Source organism: Leptonychotes weddellii, chromosome 3, assembly GCF_054177405.1.
Source record: "Leptonychotes weddellii isolate Sample4059 chromosome 3, ASM5417740v2, whole genome shotgun sequence".
NCBI lineage: Eukaryota > Metazoa > Chordata > Mammalia > Carnivora > Phocidae > Leptonychotes > Leptonychotes weddellii.
Window position 1 is genome coordinate 159,374,029 of NC_138371.1, and position 23,839 is coordinate 159,397,867.

General features: G+C 37.4%; 1 protein-coding gene across 1 annotated transcript in view; it reads left to right on the top strand.

Annotated features, from left to right (window-relative positions):
• GPC5 (glypican 5) overlaps positions 1-23,839 on the top strand; it is a 1,215,201-nt gene that overhangs the window by 179,326 nt on the left and 1,012,036 nt on the right. The window contains exon 3 of the mRNA XM_081815097.1: positions 13,847-14,541. Within this exon, the coding sequence (XP_081671223.1) occupies positions 13,847-14,541 (695 nt within the window). The remainder of the gene's footprint in view (positions 1-13,846; positions 14,542-23,839) is intronic.

Here is a 23,839-nt window from a genome sequence, read left to right on the forward strand (position 1 = left end):
TCCTGCTATTTGGGAAGAATGTAACGGTCTAAAAGATTGCCTACCTTCTGAGGGAGTTTCTCTCTTGTCAGGATAGAAACAGTATATTTACTAAACTGCCTTTAAATTTGGAGTAAATATTGTAATCCATTTCTTTCTCCGTTTGCTGGCCTCTCACTATAGGAAGTGCCCAAACATGACAGTTGGCAGTATAATCTAGCAGATCTGTAGACCATGGCTGGGATATTTTAAAATTAGGAGATTCCAGAATGAAATTAAGACCATTTTTCGGTGGTTAGAACTCACCAGTATTTTACTTTAGTATGAATTTGTATAGTGATGATTCTTGTATTGCCCAATGACCTTTCTTAGCCATTTCTATAAAGCTAACAGAACAAACAAATGTATTTTTAACACTATACTGTAGGCAAATACTCCTTCCCTATGAAATGGGGAAGATGTAAGATGCTAAGATACACATTTGTATTCACTATTTGGAGAAAAATTATCCACCAAAATTTTCTAGAAGAGGGTTTAAAGTAAATACATTTCTTAGACCAATAAATATGGTCAGTGATCTGCAGTGATTTGACATAATGAAATAAATGAATATAATTAACTATGATGGCAAAGTAAATTGAACCACTATAGCTATTTAGAGGATACTAGCCATTTTAGCTGGACACCATTTGCTTTTGTACATTTATGGATTGTACAGAACTAGCTTTGAAAGGTAAGATGTATAATTTGTATAATTTGTATAATTGTGTAGTTAGAGGGACTGTAGATCCAATGAACTCATTTTAATTTAGAATACCATGTGCTACTTGATAAAATGGCTTTTCTGGCACCTAGATATCCCTTTAGGCATGCCTTGGAGACCCTGTAGTGTAAATAAAATTGTGTTGATTTGCTCAGGTCTATGGGATTTGGACTTGGTTCTGGAGTGAACATTATATTTAAATACATAGGTAAAAGGCAGAGTGAAAACATTTAGAATGCTCACAGATTGGTGTGGAAAGAAAAGTCTACGGAATCTGTGGGAACTTCTTCAGGACTCCAGGTTGGATAAGATAGTTTTGGGGGCAACATATGGTAATGGGGAATATTTTTTTTTTTTAAGAAAGAATAGTTATTGATGACTAACTAGACATAGGAAATAAGAGTCTTAGCACCTTGAGTCTGAATGCTTACAAGGCTGATTTTAATATATAAAAAGGAAGTCAGGAAGATGCTGAGAAAAGCAGAAGAGAATAGTAGACCAAAAGAGATCCAGCTTGATGTTAGGCATTGAAAAATAATTAGATCTCCAGGTAAGAAAATTTTGCTTCCTCAACAGTTCTCATAGTGAAATCTGAGGTTCATAAGATCTTTTCGGAATGTATGGGAGATCAAAACAATTTTCATAATACTATCAAGACATGATTTTTCGGGGCGCGTGGGTGGCTCAGTCGTTAAGCGTCTGCCTTCGGCTCAGGTCATGATCTCAGGGTCCTGGGGTCGAGCCCCGCATTGGGCTCCCTGCTCTGTGGGAAGTCTGCTTCTCCTTCTCCCACTCCCCTTGCTTGTGTTCCCTCTCTCGCAGTGTCTCTTTCTGTCAAATAAATAAATAAAATCTTTAAAAAAAGACATGATTTTTCTTTTTCTCTGCATTGGCGTTTCTTTTGGTAGTGCAAACACAATGGTGAGCAAAACTGTTGGAGCTTTAGCAAATTCAGTTAGTGGCACCAACTTGTACTCATAGTCATTGTATTCTTCATATCTACAGACTTGCAGGAAAAAAAGTCCAGTTTCATTTAAAAATGTCCTGATGAAGCAGTAAAAATTATTAATCTTATTATACATCAGCCCCGAATTATATACATATTTTTCACATTCTGTGTGTTGACATAATGCATAAAGCACATTTTCTGCATACTAAATTATAATGGCCCTCTTGACGAAAGACACCTGTGTGATCGTTTCAACTGCAAGCTCAACTATCCACTCTTTTTCTTTTTTTTTTTTTTTAAAGATTTTATTTATTTATTTGAGAGAGAGAGAATGAGAGAGAGCAAGCACATGAAAGGGGGGAGGGTCAGAGGGAGAAGCAGACTCCCTGCCGAGCAGGGAGCCCGATGCGGGACACGATCCCCGGACTCCAGGATCATGACCTGAGCCGAAGGCAGTCGCTTAACCATCTGAGCCACCCAGGCGCCCTATCCACTCTTTTTCTTGAACATATTTTTTTTAGTGAAAAACATGATTGACAAATTATGATGATTCAGACGTGGGTATTTGGGTAGACATTTTCTCAAAGTGGACTAATGAACCTGCCACTTCAAGAAAAATAACTCACGGTGTTTGTTGCCAGTGATAACACTTGAGATTTCAAGAGAAAATTGGAATTATAGAAAACTTACAGGGATCACCATAAACTTGAAAAGTTCCTGATTACATACAGAAATGACCAACTCTGTCAGCATTGAGAAAATGTGCATAATGTGTGAGCCAACATTTCCAAATGTTAATGACTGAGTTACAAAATCATGCATTGGTAACAAAACCATGATAGGAAAATGCAAACCAATGGGACATCGCAACTGACCATGAAAAAAAAATTGTCAAGTTTTGGTGTAATAGCAAAGAAGAATATTGACAATTATCTGAAAAGATGGTTAAATATACCTCCTTTTGTTAATTGCATATCTTTGGGAGGCTGGATATTTTTCCTTTTTTTTTTTTTAAAGACATATATTTTTTAAAGATTTTATTTATTTATTAGAGAGAAAGAGACCGCGCACAGGAGAGAGCTTGAGCAGGGGAGAGGGGCAGAGGGAGAGGGAAAAGCAGACTCCCCGCTTAGTACGGAGCCTGATGCAGGGCTTGATTCCAGGACCCTGGAATCACTACCTGAGCCAAAGGCAGACGCTTAACCGACTGAACCACCGAGGCACCCCAGATTTTTTTCCATACACCTTGGCCGAGACAACATATTGAAATGAATTAAACCCAGGAGCAGGGGGCGCCTGGGTGGCTCAGTCGTTAAGCGTCTGCCTTCGGCTCAGGTCATGTTCCCAGGGTCCTGGGATCGAGCCCCGCATCGGGCTCCCTGCTCTGCGGGAAGCCTGCTTCTCCCTCTCCCACTCCCCCTGCTTGTGTTTCCTCTCTGGCTGTGTCTCTCTCTGTCAAATAAATAAAATCTTTAAATAAATAAATAAATAAATAAATAAATAAATAAACAAACAAACCCAGGAGCAGATATGAGAAGCTAGCTCTCTTGGATTAAGCCAGGTAGTAATAAAATTTACAATAATGTAAAATCATGCCACTCTTCACACTATTTGTTTTGGAAAATATAGTTGTTTTTCACAAAATATGTAACTTATTCTAATGTAATTAGTTTGTGATAGTTATTTTTTAAGAGGGCTGAATAAATATTTTTAGTTACCCATTTTTATTGTAAAATAATGTATGTCTATAAATAGAACCCTCCAAGACAAAAGCTTTACAGGTTTCTCAGTAACTTTTAAGAATGTGAAGGATCCTGAGGCCAAAAACTTTGGGAATCACTGAGTAACATATGTACCTTTGGGGGTCATTAGCTTGGAAGTTTCATTTGATATTGTAGAAGTGGTGTTATATTTTGAATGAGATCATATAGAACAAATACCAGGGCTTGAAAAAAACAAAAAACAAAACAAAACAAAACTGGCCTAGGTTTTGGAGGAATGAGTGAAAGAAAAATAAATCCCCTGTAGAGGTTGTAAGGGTATCAATGCCATCAGTTTTAGGGGCTGACGTACTCAGGAAAGTGCAAGTCCTGCGAAGAAGACACTGCATTTGGTTAGGTAGATGTCTATAGAGACCTTGAGCCATTTCAGTGGCCCAGTGCAACCTTTAATCTGAACCATTCAGTTATCTCTCTCTGTCCACCCGAATCTTCCATTGTTCCCTGATGGAATTTAAGAACCAGCACCAGCAAAAATCCCTGGATCCTCAACCTTTATCTCTTAGTGGAACTTGACCTTCTTGTTCTAGCTGAACCTTAGTACATCTTCCCTTACAGTCTCTTCAAATACAGACTATTTCTTGGAGGGTCAGAATTGAAGAGCAAGAGTGTTTATTTCCTTCTCCACATGAACTTGGTAATAAAGATCTTACATGGTATCCTTTTTTCCCAGAGGTTAGGATGAATTTTCCAGTTAATAATTACAAATATTGGAAAATCCTCAGCTGTTTGGACCCCAGCACAACACATGTAGGGATTTCTTTTCATTTATTTTTGCTATGTTAATAATAGTGGTTAATTTCCCAACAAAGGAATAATTACAATGGCTAATTTGGATTATATACTACATGTAATAGCCTAAGGTACTAAATTAACAGTGAAATCTCTGCATTTAATTGGATATATAAAGTTTTGTTTTATTTTTGGCTTAAATATTTACCAAATGGCACCTTTTCAGCTTATTTAAATAGTCTTTCAGCCTTTTCAAAGAGCCTCCATATCCTAATAGTTCAGAACCTAGACTCTGGAGCCAGATAGCTTGGATTTAGATGCAGGCTCTGCCCCTTTCTATGTAAATATAGAAAGTCACTTACTTGAGCAACTTTAGGAAATCACTTAATTTTCAGTGCTGGAGCTTGATTATCTTTAAAATGAGAATGCTAATGATAATTAATTATTTATAATACTACTATTATGATTATATTCAGTCGATAATTATGTTCACCAGACTCACTACCTGCTAGTATTCCATACTGTTGTTTATCAGACTTTGTTTATACTTTGTTTATTCCATACTGTTTATACTTTGTTTATTCCATACTGTTGTTTATCAGACATACTGTTGTTTATCAGATCAAGAGTCGGACGCTTAACTGACTGAGCCACCCAGTGCCCCTACCAAAGGAATTTAATAAAGCATCTAGCGTATGGCAAGTACATAGCAAAAGTGAGAGATTAAAAGTAGTAGGATTCTTTAATGTATTTTGAGCACTTTCCACCTGCAGGTGCTAGGACAGTGTGTGCATGTACAAATTCATTTAATCATCAAAGCCACCATATAAGATAGAAAGTGTCATTCTACCTGTTTTGTGATGAGAATAAATGAGGTGTGGGGAAGTTAGAAAATTTATAGTCACATAACTAACATTTCACTGTGGACTTGAACCTACACCTATAAGAATGTAAGCGAGGCTTCCAATGAACTAAGGGTTGGGAGACTTAAAGATGAACAGGACATGATTCCTGTATCAGAGGACCTCTGATCCCTCAGGAAAGGGAGGAGGTGACAGTCATTCTTCAAACATCTTTCCAGTGCAGGACGTAAACACGGGGAGAGATCACCAGGTGTCAGCGTGTACTTTATTTCATTTGAATTTAACGGATACTCTGTCCCATTGTCAGAACTGACACTATGATACCTATTTTATTAAAGAAAAAATTGATGCTTAGGCAAGTTAAATGGCTCATATGATTGGTTTATGGAAGAGCCTAGACTAGAATCTTTGTCTCCTGAGTTTGCAAGTCAAGTGTAGACATTTGTTGTCTTCCATGATCAGTATTATAGTAGGTTGAATATTGGCCTCTGGAGATATCAGGGACTGATTCCTGCATCTGTAAATCTGGGGGGAAAAAAGGTCTTTGCCAATGTGATTAAATTAAGGATCCTGAGATGGGGAGATTATTTTAGATTATTTGGCTGGACCCTAAAAACTACCACATATATCCTAAAAAGGGAGACAGAGATTTGAGATACACACAGAAAAGACAATATGACTATGAGGCAGAGACTGGATTTACACACCCACAAGCTAAAAAATGCTAGCAGACACAAGAAGCTGGAGGAGGCAAGGAATAGATTCTCTCCCAGAGTTTCTGCAGGGAGTTCAGCCTGGCCTATGGTGATTTCAGCCTGGTGGTTCTGATTTTTACTTTTGGCATCTAGAGTGTAAATTTCTCTTGTTTTAAGCTGCTTATTTTGTGGTAATTTCCTACAACAGTAATAGGAAACCACTATAAGCATCTTATATGGTTGGGGGAGGAGTGTGTTCCTTGATCCACATGGTTGCTCCCTTCTCCTCAAGAAAATCCCCTTGAACATGCCTGCTGGAAGACTGACTACATACTAGTATTCCAGACTGTCATTTGTCAGACCTCTGGTTGTCTTCCCTTATCAACTCAAGACTTTATTACCCAGCCCTCTCTTTCTCTCTCTTCACTTCTCTTACTACCATCCTTGGCAACTTTAACATCCACTGTCTAGCCAGTGTCCTTGTATCCACATGTCCCTAGATTACATTCTTTTGTTTATTCAAAAAATCTCCTCCAACAGTTCTTATCCCCCTGCTCAGCCATCAGTATTTATTTGTTGATCAAATTGCTCCTATCAGCATATGAACATCCCATAAATTCTCCCTCCTCCTAAAACAAATAGCTTTGCCCTCGCATTTCCCTCCCATCCCTGTCTTGGTTCTCTACTTCCATTATAGCAAGGATTTTCAAGAGAGTTGTCTATATATTGCCTCAATTCCTGTTCTCTTTTGTGCTCACATTCTGCTGAGGCAGCTCTTGTCAGGGTCAGTCAGAGCCTCTCTCTTGTCAGTGCCCGTGGTCAGTTGTTATTCCTCATCTCACTTGACCTCTTAATAGCATTTGACATGATGGATGACTTCCTTCTACTTGAATCATTTTCCTCCCTTGGTTTCTGGCATAGTCCACTCTCCTGATTTTCTTTTTATTTCACTGGCTTTTTATTCTCATTCTTCTTGCTGGCTGCTCTTCTTTTCCTGCATCTCTGCACTCTTCCCTATCTTCCCTTCTTAGGTTATTTCATCCAGTACCCGGATTTGACTCTCCTTGCCCATCTATCTCAGGTCTGTGTCACCAGGCTCCACTTTCCCCATGAGATACAAATTATTTTATCTAACACTGTACTGAGAAGCTTTATTTGAATTTCTAATTGGTATTTCAATCTTACCATGTCCAAAATAGAACTTTGAATTTCCAACTCCCACTGCACACAAACATGGTGCCTCCATAGACTTGCCTATCTCAGTAATTGGCACCACTGTGCATCCAGCTGTTGAGGCACAGACTTCAGAGGTATCCTTCATTTACCCATCTGCTCATGGCTGGCTTTTTTCATTAATGAAGTCTCTACTCAAATGTTGCTTCCTCAGTGGAGGCTTTCCCGCTCACATTATCTTAAATAGTCAATCCATAGAAAATCAATTTGCCCAAACCAGTTTGCCAAATTAATTTTTTCATGTGCCAAATAACCAAATATTATATATAGTTTGGGTAGTTTGGATATAGTTGGTAAATTCAGGAATTTTGCTTTTGGGAATAGATTAGTCAGGGAATTTACTTTTGATTGTGTGCTAATGAGTTGATTATGGACAGATTGACCTAGAGCCCTCCAAAACAGTGATCTTATCACTCTCTACCCTTTAATGTTTTTTCTGTAGTACTTACTTAATACAACAATAAATCATATTTATATGTCTGCTTTTATATCTTCCTATCCTTTAGACTCTAAGCCTCACGAGGGTAGACTTTTCAACTTTAGTATTGAGGTCTACAGCAGGTGCTCAAAAATAATGGTTTAATGAATGAATGCAACAATGAATGACAAAAAACAACAATTGGATTTGAATACATTGAAGAAGGAATGGGCAATGTGTCACTCTAAGCTGAAAATACAGAACATTCTTATTTTCTTGAGCTATCAAAGAGAGAAAATGAGATTATGAAGTAAAGTGACATAAAGGTTTTTGTTTAAGTAAAGGAGACCAATGTGTTAGAGCATGGAATTAAGGAAAAAAAAAAAAAGGAAAAAGACCCACCAATAAAGGATATTGATTTTTTTAGTTTTGTATAACAGTAGAAGACGATATAAATCAGTGAATAAAAAACTGTTTTATATGACAGTTCTGTATTTCTAGCTTGTGTTTCTGGGTTTATTTATTTATTTTTAAAGATTTTATTTATTTATTAGAGAGTGCAAGCAAGTGGGGGGAGGGGCAGAGAGAGACGGAGCGAGAGAATCCCAAACAGACTATGCGTTGAAAATGGGGCCAGATGCAGGGCTCCATCCCATGGCCATGAGATTGTGATCTGAGCCAAAATCAAGAGTTGGATGCTTAACTGACTGAGCCACCCAGGCACCCCTGTTGCTGGTTTATTTTAAAAATTATTGGATTTGATTTAAAATCTTCATCCCACAATAACTTATGAAACAATCTATAGTGAGTTGTTTGACATTGATTTTATCTGTTATATAAGTGCTTAAATGAGTTTAAATCCTTGCTAAAGTCATAAATTGATTTTCAGAACATAAATGATTATAAAATGATATTAGTAATAAATGTGAAGCACCATGATAACCGCATTAGTGGGGAGGGAAATGAGGAAGGAGAAAAGTTGAGAAAGTATTTTTCCATGCAGTGCTTGTCCAAGGAGACCAGATTAATTACTAATATGTTAATTTTTTGGTGATACAGATTAATATCCACTTACTATTTATTTGTATAGATGACTAATTTCTGAAGAATGATATTATAAATCATACTGCATAACATTTAAAAAATATGTCATTAAGTTAATATTCTAGAAACCTTTATTATATATTTTATTTTATGAAAAAGTTGAGGAAATATGGAAATATCAAAGGGATGAATTCAGTATAAAAACTTCAGACTGGAGAAATTGGTAATTGCTTCTTTTACTTAGATATGCATATCTTCACAGTGGCTATGATGGTCTTCTGCTAATTAAAGGAATTATTAAATGTGACCATATTAAAATTATTGGAAGGCATTCTTGTTAAATAAGAAAGGCAGAAGGGTTTACAGTTCGTCGTAATATGTATGTGATAAAAACTGGTTGAGAAATTGTTCTTGAAATGATCTACCTGTCTCTACCTATCTACTCATATATTGATAATTAATACAGAGGAAAAGATAATTTCTGATACAAACTAGCTCTGAAGTAGCAGGGTATTGAGGAATTATCTGTGGTAGTAACAACATTTGTGACTTAAGAATCATAAGGCACAAATATGTAAATTTCCTCTGAAAATTTCTCTCCAACCCAGGTACACATTGTAAAATCATGTGATTATCCACAGTTGATATGATTTAATCTTTCTTCATCTATTTCATTGCTATGTTTGAGAATATCTGGGGTCTTAAATTGTAATAGATACTTCGAACTTTGTATCTTAAAATGTCCATATATCAAAAATAATAAAAATATGAAAAGGGTCATAAAATGTTCATGTCATGCAGGGGAGGTTATTATAACAGTTATTTCATGATCATTAGATTTTGAAATCATCTTTATCTTTAAAGCAGTAAAGGCCCCATAAATATTGTTTCTCCCATTGTGAAAAGCTACCTGCATATAAGTCTTCACTGATTTTGCAATTTGTCAAATTTAATTTTAAATCAGTATCACCTTGTTTTATCTCCACCAGTTGTATTTAAGTTTAAATCCTCAGTTTAAGTGTCAGTAATCATTTGTATGTACTGTAAAATGTCTCTAAAGGGCATGTGGGCTGAAAACAGTTGATACAAGTTTCCAGTCATAGGTATTTTGTTATTAAATTTTCACAGGATGTTAATGTTGAAAATTGAAGTGGATGCAGATCAACTTCATGTATTCCAACTTCATTTTTTACTTAATGAGATGATACATAAATTAATTCTCTCGTAAAGCTGGGGGAAATTATGTTTTTTATTCAATCAGTAATTAGATAACAGTTTCTTACTCAACCTACCACTCCTAGGCATTAAAAGGAAAGTTGGAAGTTTCCTGCCTTGGTAGACTTGATCTGATAGCACTGGAAAGAAGAGCTTATTGAAATTCTCAACGAAAAGCAACAGATGATTTTTTTTCCTAGTCTGTTTCTTAACTTCCTTAAGCAAGCCTAGCAAATGTTTATTTATTTTCAATAGGTGTTATAATTTTAGGCACATCAACAGAACACTATTATTTGTATAGCTTAGGTGAGGGCTATTTTTTACTTATTAAAACTTTGTAATGAAAGGACAGTATGGTTTCTCTTTAATAAGGAAGTAGACGTGATGAATTATTTAGCATCTACCCTACCTTGGATTTATGAATACTGATTTTGTATGTGGATTATTCTTTTGCATAACAGCAAAATCATTTATTTATTTGACAGTTCTTTTGACAAGTTTAAATTCTTGTTAAAATCATAATACTAATTCCATAAAATGGAAACACTCAACTATGGAAAACATAGGAGAATGAAGTGATGAGTTTGCAAATTCAGAGTTAATACAAACAGCTAATTTTAGTAAATTCAACTTCTGATTTTGCCAACTTTTCTTTAAAAAAAATTTAACAAAATCATCCAGTGGATTGGCTTCTAGACTGTTCAGTTTCTGATGTATTTATATATTAACATTTTATATTAGGATCAAAAATTCACAAAAGTATGTTTACCCCTAATCCTTAAAGATTCAAATGTGTATAGAACAGTTATTTACTGTTTTCGTCATCAGATTTAAGAAATGTTTAGGATCACAAAAACACACATTCAAAAATACCAATACATATTTAGGTAATTCAACTAACTGGAATGTGTCAATATCAGATTTAACACAGATTGAAAAAAAATCTTTATATTGCAATAAGTTAATAGCATACTGAAAAACTACTACAGAATAGTCCATTTTAAAAATCCATTTTGTGTTTAAATATTCAGGAGATAGTCAGAATGTTGGTATTTGGACACATGTCATCTCTTATTCAGAGGTTAGCAAAAACAATACATAGTCATGAAAACTAAAATTATAATATTTACAACATTAGAGACAAGTTTTAAAATGTTACTCTAATAGGATTCCTAACATTTTTATATACTTTGCAGTTATTTTGTTTAAAAGATCAGAGGAAAACTAGTCTGAAATAAAATAAAAGTAAAAATCCTAAACATTAAATATCTTCTTTTCAATATTGCTTTCACAGAATAAATTTGCAAAACCTATTTGTTACAGCAGCTGAAAAGATAAATCCCATATATTCCTGAATCATTAGAAGTTGTAAATTATTGGGACTGGAATTTATAAAGAAACATTTTATTTTTTACTTTAAAAAGTTGTGTTTGAACATCACTTAGAGTTGGCAGAAATCAGATGGAGCGTTCGTATTTCCTGGGGTAGCATTAAACGTTTATTGCACCGAGAATCCTATGGCGGGTATCAGTCACAATCACGTCTACAGCACACACCTTAGAAAAACTGGTGGGAAGTATGTAAGCGTGCCTGTGGTATTGGTATCTTTAAATCTATCCTTATTTTATCTTAAAAAAATTGCAAACATTGCTATTTAACCATCACTGGCAAATAATCTCATTTGCAACCTACCTCGTAATTCTTGGCCACACGCAATTTGCTGAGAGACACAAGCCTATATTAATGAGAAAAATATAAGCTTAGCAGTTTTGTTTTAGTTCCAACTACAGGTTTAACTCACTTTTCATACTCACGCGGGTCTTTGAAAGCAGAGTGCCGAGGCTGAGATTGCAGCTGTGGGGTCAGGCTGTATGGTGGAATGCTTGTTGAGCTGCTGTATAAATGCGGAGAGAACATTTTATAGATTATCTGCAAGTGCAATTATTCAAAAACTGGCTAGGTTGAAACAATCAAGGAAGCTGCTGGTTAAATGCAGACTCGTGAACCAAAACAGACCCACCGAGTTGCAAACCCCAGTGCATAGACCTGGCAATTGGAATTTTCCTTACCCAGCCTGGGCGATCAGGTGATCTCACTTGAAGCCTTCATTCACTCACATTTTTATTGAGTGTAGAGTAGATAGGCTTACATTCTAGTGGGCTCTGGAGATGCAGAGATAACAGAGGAGTCCTGCTTCCTTAGTAAGTTAGAGTGTGTAGGACTCTGTGTTGCCACAGAGTCGCAACCACCTTTAAAAGCTGTTGTCTTTGGGTTGCTGGGTGGCTCAGTTGGTTAAGTGTCTGCCTTCGGCTCAGGTCATGATCCCAGGGTCCTGGGATCGAGTCCCACATCGGGCTCCCTGCTCCGTGGGGAGCCTACTTCTCCCTTGGCCTCTGCCTCTCTCTCTCTGTCTCTCATGAATAAATAGATAAAATCTTAAAAAAATAAAAAATAAATAAAAGCTGTTGCCTTTGATGATGGGGTAGATGTCCTTCTTTAGTTCAGGCTGGTGTCACAGAATACTGCGTGCCTTATATAAGCAAAAAAAACATTTATTTCTCATAGTTCTAGAGGCTGGGACGTCCAAGATCCTCGTGCTGGCAGATTCATTGTCTGGTGAGGGCCTCCTTCCGGGTTCCCGGATGGTCATCTCCCTGTGTCCTCACATCCAGAAGGGGCCAAGGAACTCTCCAGAGTCTCTTTTATGGAGGTGCTAATCCCATTCACGAGGGCTTCACCCTCATGACCTAGTCACCTCCCGAAGGCCTCACTCCCAAGTGCCATCATGTTGGAGATTAGATTTCAAACATATTAATTTTAGGGGGGAAACAAATATTCAGTCTGGAGCAAGCACCTTCGTATATCACACTAAAGCTTGAAACCCAACATTAAATGGTCTCAGAACAGAATCAGAATACACGATACTGTATTTTATGTCTGTGCTTTTCATAAAGGTGTTTGGTTTGGTTCAGTTTGTTGTTGCTGCTGTTTGTTTTTAGGACACCATGGCATATGCATGCACTACTAATAAAGTGGACACAGTTCCACTTTATTAGGAGCTCTCCCTGCATTTCTGCCTTTTATTATTTCATTTCATTCTCCTGTCGTTCCATCTCCTTTTATAATATGTTCAATGGTCTGATTACTGAATTACTGTGTGGTCTTTTACAACCTAATTAAAAATAACTATGAGATCGGGGTTATGGGAGATAATTTTATTGATGTATTTTACAATTAATTATGTATTGATAACAGTCCAGCATCATTATTTATTATAATTAGGCTAATTATAAAATGTAATTACTAGAATATCCAAGGTGTTCAACTGCTGCCTAAAGCTATCGTTTTGAAATATAACTTTTGCCAGCCAATTACTGCAGCCTTCCTTAATTTGTGGATAAATCATGCTCTGTTATTTCTACGGAGAAATTGATTTGGAAGCATCAGTTCCCTAAGTGAGAAAATAAAATGTCCCACAATAAAGTGTTTGGGTGATAAGGTGATAAGAACAACAGAATATGGTTCAGAAGATGGTCACACAATTACTGTCATCGACTAATACAACTCACGACTTTCCTACCACTTAACAGGGTTTGCCAGTCAAGGCATTGTTTAACGATGAAATAGTTTACTTTCTTTTTAATTTGAACATGCTAGGGGGTCTGAGGGTTATCAGCCTTCCCTGTGGGTGTATAGCTTCTCTTTACAGTAACTAGTGTATAATCTACTAGCTTTCATTCTGGAAAAAAAAGACATTGAAAAACTGTAAAAATACAGTAGGTGTTGAATCAAGCATCTAATGCCAGTCTTTTATCAACAGTGAACCCACGGTTGGAAATTGTCTTCTCAGTGACACTTTCCTTCTGTCTTTGGTGGGTTATGGCTGACTGTGCAACAAAATAAGCAGGGAATTACCATATCATAACTTCTTTCTTATCTCTATACTTTCTAAAGATGTTTGACTCTAGGAAATACATCTTAGAAAAGTTAATGCCCACCGTTGACCAGCCATTATCCTTGGAAAGCTAAAGTGGGGTAGTAGGCCGAGCATTCCCATTTGGATCCTTAGGTTGGGTAGGATGCATTAAGCTCATTTACTGTCTGGAGCAGACAGACGCCCAGTTTTAACATGAATACTAAGCCGCCTTTTCGTGTTTTACCTCTGCTTTTGTTACAGAAGCCCTCGAAACTCTCATCAGACAAGCAGAGAATTACACCAGCATTCTCTTCTGCAACACCTACAGGAACATGGCCCTAGAGGCTTCAGCCTCAGTTCAGGAGTTGTTCACTGATGTGGGGCTCTATTTATTTGGTGCAGATGTTAATCCTGAAGAGTTCATAAACAGATTCTTTGACAGTCTTTTCCCTCTCGTCTACAATCACCTCATTAGTCCTGGCGTGACGGACAGTTCCCTGGAATACTCAGAATGCATCCGGACGGCCCGCCGGGATGTTAGTCCATTTGGTAATATTCCCAAAAGAGTAATGGGGCAGATGGGGAGGTCACTGCTTCCTAGCCGCACGTTTCTGCAGGCGCTGAATCTGGGCATCGAAGTCATCAATACCACAGACCATCTGCACGTCTCCAAAGAGTGCAGCAGAGCCCTCCTGAGGATGCAGTACTGCCCTCTCTGCCAGGGCCTGACTCTCAGTAAACCTTGCATGGGGTACTGCCTCAACGTCGCGAGAGGCTGCCTGGCACACACGGCAGAGCTGAATCCACACTGGCGTGCCTACATCCGGTCCTTGGAGGAACTATCAGACGCCATGCACGGAACATACGACATCGAACACGTGCTCCTGAACTTCCACGTGCTCGTCAACGACGCCGTGATGCAGGCTCACCTCAATGGACAGAAGTTATCGGAACAGGTAAGCAGCCCCGCCACGTCTCCTGACCGACGGCTTAGAGCTCAGGCATTAGGTGTGTACGTAAAGTTCCGTTGATTATAAGCACATCATCATGTACTTGAAAATGATGGCAGCTTAACAAGTTAATACCTCAGGAAAGAGTAGGAGAATGCATGGGATGCCATGTTTGAGTCAAGATATATTTTCTATATCTTACAGTAGATGGTTGGTTAGCTACTTTCCACTTTCTCCTCTAAGGAGAAGCCTTCTCCTAGTGTTAGGTCAGTGAGGGAGAGAGGACTCAGGTTGAAAATCGGGACCAGCATGGATCTGCATCTGCTGTCTGCCAGGAATTCCCAGATGCCTTAGATTCTTTGAGCCTGTCTCCTCAATGATAAAAAGAGAACAGTAACACGTAACTTTTGGAGTATTCTTTTTTGGGAAGATAGACAATATGTAGGCAAACTAACTAGTGCGGTGTCTGTTACTCAAAAAATGGGTAGTTATTGTTAGCATTTCAGAGGTGCTCAGCATTAAAATAGAAAATGCCAATGATATATTCACTAAATGAAGACTTGACAGCTTAATGTTCAAAGGTGTTTCTTCGGAGACTCTTCAGAATCTGTCACAGTGATGGTGTAAGGATTTTTCAAAATGTGCTATATGCAACATCACGGTGTTTTATTCCAAGAAGAGTTTAGAAAGTGTTTGAAACAAGATCATCAAGTAAAAGGGCACGGGAGTTTTCTATTTCTCCCACCTTCTGTAGAGTCATTTTCTTATATATTCACAGGCTCCTGAGTAACATTCTCATACCCCATAGAGTGAAGTAGGACCTGTTGCTGATGTTTAGCCTAAATCATTTCTCCTGAAACAAAATTATATTCCTTGGTGCTGAGAGAAGACATCTCCCTGCCCCCCAGTCCTAATTTACTGAATTAATAAACATCCTAATCATTAGCCTTATAGGTTATACTTTAATTTCTGGTAGATATTGGATCTGAAATATTTATGTGCAGTCATCTCTTCACCTTTCTTCTTAGCTTCCAGGGTCTTTGCAGGGCCTGTGTGAGCCTATAAGGTGCCCTTATGCAGATTAGACATGGTGCCCTCTTTAGGTGCATGCCACACCCTTATATGGCTTGGTGGGTAGAGTGAGCTGGATTTCAACTCCTGCTTCCCAATTTATTTGGCTGGGTGTCCTTGGACAGTGAACAAGATTCCCAACAATATGCAATGGTCTGAATCTTTCTGCAATCTCGTTCCTTTCTGGAGATCAGATAAGCACCAGAGCTTTTGGGAAGGATGTAATAAACCAACTCAAGTGAGGTATAAAAGACGTTTAAGGTTTCGAGTATTTCTTAGTTACGAGAAAGAAGATCCAGGAAACAAATATGATTATTACGATGTCAAGTATTTGTAGAAGGGAAGGCAGGCTCAAGAGCTCTGAAATCAAGTCCAGATTTGATTATTAATTTGGGGCATGCTATGTAACCTCGAAGGGACAGAGTTTTCTAATACACATAAGTAAACAGGTTTTAATGCCTTTTATTATGTATTTTCAAGACCTGGAGGGCCTGTTTGTATCCTTAAAATATAACACATAGAAAATTATGTTTTTCCGGGGCGCCTGGGTGGCTCAGTTGGTTAAGCAACTGCCTTCGGCTCAGGTCATGATCCTGGAGTCCCGGGATCGAGTCCCGCATCGGGCTCCCTGCTTGGCAGGGCGTCTGCTTCTCCCTCTGACCCTCTCCCCTCTCATGTGCTCTCTCTCTCTCAGTCTCTCTCTCTCAAATAAATAAATAAAATCTTAAAAAAAAAAAGAAAATTATGTTTTTCCTATTTCAAATACTAAACTAACACAGGTTCGTACTTAGATAAACATGTTTTCAAGTCCTGAGTTGGCTAGTCATTTGTCATGTGGCCTGGGACAGCTACTAACACCTACTAACAAAGGATTCTGTTTGGTCTTGTGTGGAGGAAGTAGAAATGGTTCAGGTGGGATAATGTCGGTAAGGCTCTGACATTGATAGACACTCGTCCTGGGAATGCTTGCTTTTTTCTTACCCTATTCTAAGGCCAGCCCTGAGCAAACCTCAGGGAAGCAGGTTACTTTAGTATCTTAAAGGATTAGAATCATCATTGTACTTGTGTTTTATAAATAAGTTTTATTTTTATTTATTTTTTAAATGGTTTTATTTATTTTAGACAGAGAGAGAGCGTGGGTGAGCAGAGGGAGGGGCAGCGGAAGAGGGAGAGAGAGAATCTCAAGCAGACTCCCTGCTGAGTGTGGAGCCCGACCTGGGATTTGATCTCAAAATCCTGAGATCATGACTTGAGACCAAACCAAGAGTAGGATGCTTAACCAACTGAGTCACCCGGGTGCCACTATAAGTAAGTTTTAAACAGGACTTCTGTCATATGAAACTCTGTGGTAGATTTATAAAGAACATTCTTTTCTTTTAGGCAAATCATTTGATTTGATATAATCAAGAGTCCTATGACTATCTTGGGAAATATTCATCATTACTAATAAGTTGTAGATTCTTTTCTAAATAAGCCAACTGAGATTCTCTTTTAAACTTACGGCAATAGAAGAAGGAGATACTGACTTTAAATTCCTTGAAAATTGACTCATTAATATTTACTTCTGCCAACTTCAAAGTGATTTATAAGCTATTTATCAAGCTTCGATAACCAGTTCACACATCAATGAATTTAACAAATTCAAAATAAATTACTGGAGAGCCAGAAAATAATGACTTTGTCACATTCCCAAAGCAATTTGTGAGATCTAGGACTTCCAAGTCTAGTCCTCAGTAAATACATATTTTCACTTTAAGAAATCCATAGAGGTACTGCTGTGTCATGTTTCCGTTGGATGAGTTTCAACTGGAAAGAAAAATGTTCTCAGTTTCCTGAGACTATCGTAAGTATCTTCTATTTAATAAGCCATTAGAGAAACAGAACCTAATTTACAATAGAGTATTTTCATTTTATAATTATTCCGGGGCTTAAGGCAATACTTAATTTAATAAAACATTAACAGCAAAGTGTAGATATTAAAACCACTGGCTCTGCTGTCCGACTGGATTTCACATCTGCTCTACCACTTACTAGCTGTGAGTTGGTGCATTTGATTACTCATCTCTCTCTGCTTTAGTTTCCTCTTCGGTGAAATGGAACAATAATACCTACATCATGGAGTTCTTGTTAGAATAAAATGAGCTTTCACACTTAGATGAGTGTCTTGTACATGGTGAATGTTTGAATCCTACTAATTATCATCACGTTGTATTATTTATGGATACTTTGTTGGTTTCTCTGATGTTGTAAATGCTCCTAAAGCAAACACGCCTTTCCTAATGTGGTATAGAGTTAAAAAAAATTTTAATGGTCATTTAATGTAAGCAAATGATTGTAAAGATTTTCCTTGAATGAGAAAAAACCTTGGAATTTTCAGAAAACATTATGCAACTCCATAAGGTGTTTTAATATTAATGGCTATTAATTAATAATTAACAGATATAGGAAGTCATTTAATGACTGAATGATTTGTTAGGGAATCATTTATTTATTTTGTAAATAAAGTTAATTTTTTTGCTATTCATTATATTTAACATATTATTAACATAATTTAATACTTTAACTTATTCAAAGAACCTAGGACCTGTGTTAATTTCAGTGTTTCAGCATCTTCTAAATGGAACAGATATTACTAAGAAACTCAGCTGAACATTGATTCTGTACAATTTTAGAAACAAATTTTTTTTAAGCTTTATTTGCATATAATTGACAAAAAAATTTTTTATTTAAATATCTGGTAGAATTCACCAGTGAAATTTGGTCCTGGGCTTTTCTTTGTTGAGAGGTGGGTTTTGTTGTTGTTGTTGTTTTACTGATTCAATCTCCTTACTCATTATTTGTTCAGACTTTCTATTTTTTCATGATTTAGTTTTGGTAGGTTCTATGTTTCCAGGAATTTAACCATTTATTCTAGGTTATCCAGTGTGCTGGCATAAAGTTGTTCTTAGCAGTCTCTATGATTCTTTATATTTCTGTGATGTCAGTTGTAAACTGTGTCTCTTTTTTCACTTATAATTTTATTTTATTTTTTTAAAGATTTTATTTATTTATTTGAGAAAGAAAGAATGAGACAGAGAGAGCGTGAGAGGGGGGAGGGTCAGAGGGAGAAGCAGACTCCCTGCCGAGCAGAGAGCCCGATGCAGGACTCCATCCCGGGACTCCAGGATCATGACCTGAGCCGAAGGCAGTCGCTTAACCAACTGAGCCACCCAGGGGCCCTCACTTATAATTTTATTATTTGAGTCTTCTCTATTTTTTTCTCAGTCTAGCCACTTTTTTATCCTTTCAAAAACCAGCTCTACATTTCATTGATACTTTCTATTGTTTATCTAGTTTCCATTTCATTTATTTCTGCTCTGATCTTTGCTATGTCTTTTCTTCTGGTAACTTTGGGCTTAGTTTGTTCTTTTTTCCCCCTAGGTAAATGTGTAAAGTTAGGTTGTTTATTTGTGAGTTTTTTCCCCTTCCTGTAGGTGTTCATCACTATAAACTTCCAGCCAGCCCTGCTTTTGCTGGATCTCATAAATTTTGGTATGCTCTGTTTTCACAGCTGGGAGTTGGGGTTTCTCTCCGGATTGAATGGCGCTTTGCTGAGGGTGGGATTTACGGCAAGTGTGTATCTCAGTCCTTCCTGCCCATTGCAGGGTAGGGGTTTTCTCATCCACCCAGGGTGTTCAGCTAGTTTGTAGATTTCTTTCAGAGGAAATTTCTCTATGGGTAGTTGTATGTTTTGTCCATTTGGTGCATCTGTGGGTGGAGAGAAATTCAGAGCCTCCTATGTTACCATCTTGGGAATTACTACCACAAAAAAAATTTTTTTAAGTCTGTAATGGGTTTAGAAACATAATTTCCAACAGTAAAAGTCCTAATTTGTATTTTTAAATAGATAATCAGTTTTTCACATCTCTTACCTATGCACTATTAGTAGAGATTCAGCTGGTTGCATTCAAATTACTTTAGAATAGCTATTCACTTCAATTTTAATACCTATCAAAATTGAGTTTAAGGTGAATCGTACACACTGGTGCACTCTAATTAAACTCTGTTGTGGAGATAACTATACCTCATCACTTCCTCTCTACATATTCACATTTATCTACATCTCAAAATGAAACCATAATAAATTAATCATGTGTTTTTAAGTATCTTGATGATATTCTTCTATATAAATTGAAAAGGAAAATTAAAATAGTAGCCGGGATTAATTCTGGTAAGGCACTAATTTGGTTCTATTTTTTCTAATGTGGTATAGAGTTGCTTAAAAATCATTGTGTTATATGATTTTGTATAATAAGGATTGTAGGACAAATAAGTTTGAGGCAACACATTACTCTCTGAAGGGTGCATCCTTGAAATGGTTTCCAGTGGGAATGGTGGGAGGAATGTACACTCCAAGGACACAGGAGAGAGTTAGGAGCCTCTGATTGCCTGGGTTCAGCTCACATGTCCACTGGCAGTCACTTCCTCTTGGGGACAACCTCCAACAGTTCCACAAGAAACAAAAAGCCAAGAAGGCATTATGTCTGAAGCAAACTTTTTTTTTTTTAACAAGCTTTCATTCATGTACATTTTTGTATTTGGCTGCCACAGAATAAAAGACTATGACCAAAGGTTATAAATCAACGACCTATAGACCAATTTTTTTGGTAGCTGGACAAGACTTCATTGAAAATGTATTCATAATATATTTAAAGCTATCATTTTAACCTTTGCCTAATTTTTATTTAATTTATGTGGAGGGCTAATGTTTAACTTAGGATTAGTAGATGCTTCCACTGGACTTGTTCTTCTGAGAAGTAAAGCTGGAGCTCCACATGAGAGAGACAAGGGAGAGTCTTAAGAATTCAACTCGTCACAATCGAAGGGGAAAGATACAAGTTTCTAGGGTAAAAGACATCTCAGAAAGAATCTAAGTGGGCCAACCGAAAGTAGAAAAATCTATAAGCTCATAAGAAAAAGAGATTCATTAGACCATGAGAGGCTAGTCCAAGTCATCATCTTATACAGAAGTCACTTCAAAATATTTTCACCTGCTTAATTCTGCACACGAGGTAGTGAGAGGGAGCTTGCCGTTGCGGAATGGCAGCCGGAGTATGTAGCCATAATTAGTGGGTTCTCCTCCCAGTGCTGGGACCATTGAGTTCTTTCCAGCTGTGGAATGAGGCAAAAAAATGTTCTGACTAGAGGTAATTCAAAGGTTCTATTGTCCAGTGATTTCCTACTCAAATAAATACAATATATCGAGATATTTCTATAACATGGTCAGCCTCTACTGTTAAGAATTTTCTTCACATGCTTGATTAGATCTGAATCCTTCATCTTTTGGCTATTGCCCCCTGGTGCTTGTGGATCGTGGGGGAAAGGGAGGTCCAATTTGGCCCTTTGAGAATGTCTGTAGAGCTTGAAATGATTTTCAGTAGTGAGGGCTAATCATAACCCACGTACCTCATACGAGGTAAGCCTATTTTTTTTTAAGGAATACATTAGATAAGAAGCTTGCATAATTTAATTATAGATATTTCCTAAGACTTTGAAAATGTGGCATGATTAATTTGGGATTTTATCTTTCTGGGAAAGATTATAGTATGAATTACTTGAGAATAAGTACCGATAACCATGATTGTTTATTTGTACTTAATTTCCTAAGAGAGGAATAATTATTAAATGTCTTGTGAAGATCTGAAGATCTATAAAGGAAAATCTGGACAAAGATCTCCTGGAACAATGGCCTATCATGTTTTTAAATGGTTCTAGTTGTTTGACAATTCATCCTTACAGTGAATGAATAGTTGCATCCTCAATTGCCACGCATGGTACTCTAGATTGTAATGCTCTGAAGATAGGGACTAAGTCTTGGCCATCTTCAACTTCAGATATTTGAAGGCTATTATTTTGCCTGCTTTCCTGACATCTTTTCAGACTATTCACTCCTGTTTTATTCAATTCTTCTTTATAGACATTTTTGTTAGGATCACTATTTATTTATTTATTTATTTATTTATTATTATTATTTTTTGTGGTGCAAAATGGTGGTTTATTAAAGCATGGGTCCTGTCCCCTTGTTGGGGCAAGTAAGGAAAAGGGAGGTTTCAAAGGAACTTTCATATGGTAAAGAGGACTGACATACAAGATACCAGAGCCATTGTCAAGATTGTTTCTCCCCCAGCAAGGTATTAACATTAGAACAGTTGGGAGATTCCTGGAAGAATGTCACACAGGTCCCACCCAGAGCGGGGAGTGGGGTGGGGTGGGAGAGGTCATGCATATTATGCTTTGTCTTCAGCTAGCCGCTTCTGCTCCCTCATCATTCCTCCCTGAGCAATTTTGACCCTTAAATCTAAGGTTGTTGAAGGCATAAGATCTCATTTTCTGTAATGTCCTCCTGCTGAATAGGGGCGTAGAGATGTCCCTAGCTAGGGGAGTTACGAAAGGGGAGGCAGCTGAATCTAAGGCTGACAGGAAGTCAGGAAGTATCTCTGTGGGTGGTAAGAATCATCTGTTGATGTGAAGTCATCGTAGGGACGGAGTCTCGCACTAAGTGGAGAGATACTTGTGGGGAAATCTGGAGTGGGTGGTGTTAGGTCCAGGGGGTGCTCTTCTTGATGGGGTTTTGGAATATAGGTGAAATTCAGTGGGGTGAGGTCTGGAGCCAACGACCAAGAATTCTAGAGACATCTTTGGTGCAAAGGATGGTTTATAGGATCTCTATTTTAACTACACAGCTCTGTCTGGCTCTTCTGGAGAACTTGCTGACTCAGGAGGGAGTTGGCCAGACTGGAGGAAGCCTGGGGGTTGACAACTGGTGGATACTGGGCATGGATCTTTTTATTCCCTCCCTATCACAGCCAAGTGCTCCTCCTTCCTCAGGGATCTGCCATCTGGAAGATTCCTGCTTGTGGTCTCAGGTCTTGCCAAATGCTTTTTTTTTGAAAATAAGCAATGGAAGGACAGTTTTCAGAACCTTTAATTTCCTCATTCAATTTTTGTGTGACATATGCATTTGCTTTGTCAAGTTATTGATGTTTCTCTGAGCTAACAGAGCTCTTATCTCAGTAACATGAGCTTTTGTTTCCTGGGACTATGAGGGTTTTAATAATACCCAGTGATTCTTTTTAATTTTCCTGAAGTATTTTTGATTGAATTTTATAAGTGGGTAGCTGTTCAGATGCATCACTCATGTTTTTGGCTGGTTTGGAGTGATTCTCCTCTAAACCTTAAATGGAATAAATTCTCTTTAAATTGGATGCTCCATGCACAAAACTTCGTTTCCTTTTCTTGATTAAGCTCAAGAAGGATATGATACTTCTGTTGCAATTTTTGTCTCTCCCTTTCTACTTGGGTGTTTTCTGAATGCAGCAAAGCTTTCTTGGTTGGAGATTTTTCAAATGACTTTAAGTGATTTTTGCATTGAGAATTCTAGCTTCTGCAGTTACTTTGTGTACATTTACTTTCTCATCTTTGAAAGTATGTAAACTGATACTTAACTCAGTCATATAAATCAGCAATCCTTTGGCTTCACCAATTAAGAAACCTTCATTTTCCGATGCCTTCCTTATATCCAATTTCATGTTCGCATAAACTGTGCCGTCTTCCCCAAAAACAGCAGTCTGACTATTCATCTGTAGCAAGTGTTCACCTAGAGGCTTGATCTGACTCTTTCTTTTAATAAGAACTTTTTAATAAGATTCACTCCATGGGCAGAGTTTTATGAGATTATTTTTTCTCTTTAGTAAAATTGTCCACTCTGTACTTCCATTTTTGAGATTCTTATGAAAGCAAGTTTATGCTTCTCTGAAGATTAGAATTTACCTCCAAAGTCCTCATTAGTGCTGTCTGAAGCTTTTCTCCATTGTTTGGCTGGATTTTGAAGGCTGTTTTAGTTGCAGCTTTGTTGGATTTACTTTGATGCTTCTTCTAAGAAGTTAACTTTGTTTATAATGTCAACCATCATCTGAACTTGTAAACATTTAGATTTTTCTCTTTTCCATGCTTCCTATAAGTACCTGGTTTAAGCTCAAGTAAAGAGTGGTAGTTTTCTAGCTCTTTATTCATGATCTTCATATTTATTATGTCTTATAGGAAGTTTTAAAGCTTGCTTCCAGTATAGTTGATTCAAGGTTTCCGAACTCTCTTACAAAGTGGTACAAATTCGCAAACAATTTGGTATTTTTACTCTAGAGGGACAGACACTGCAGTGGCCTGTTCTTTGTCTCTGCTTGCATAATAACAAAGG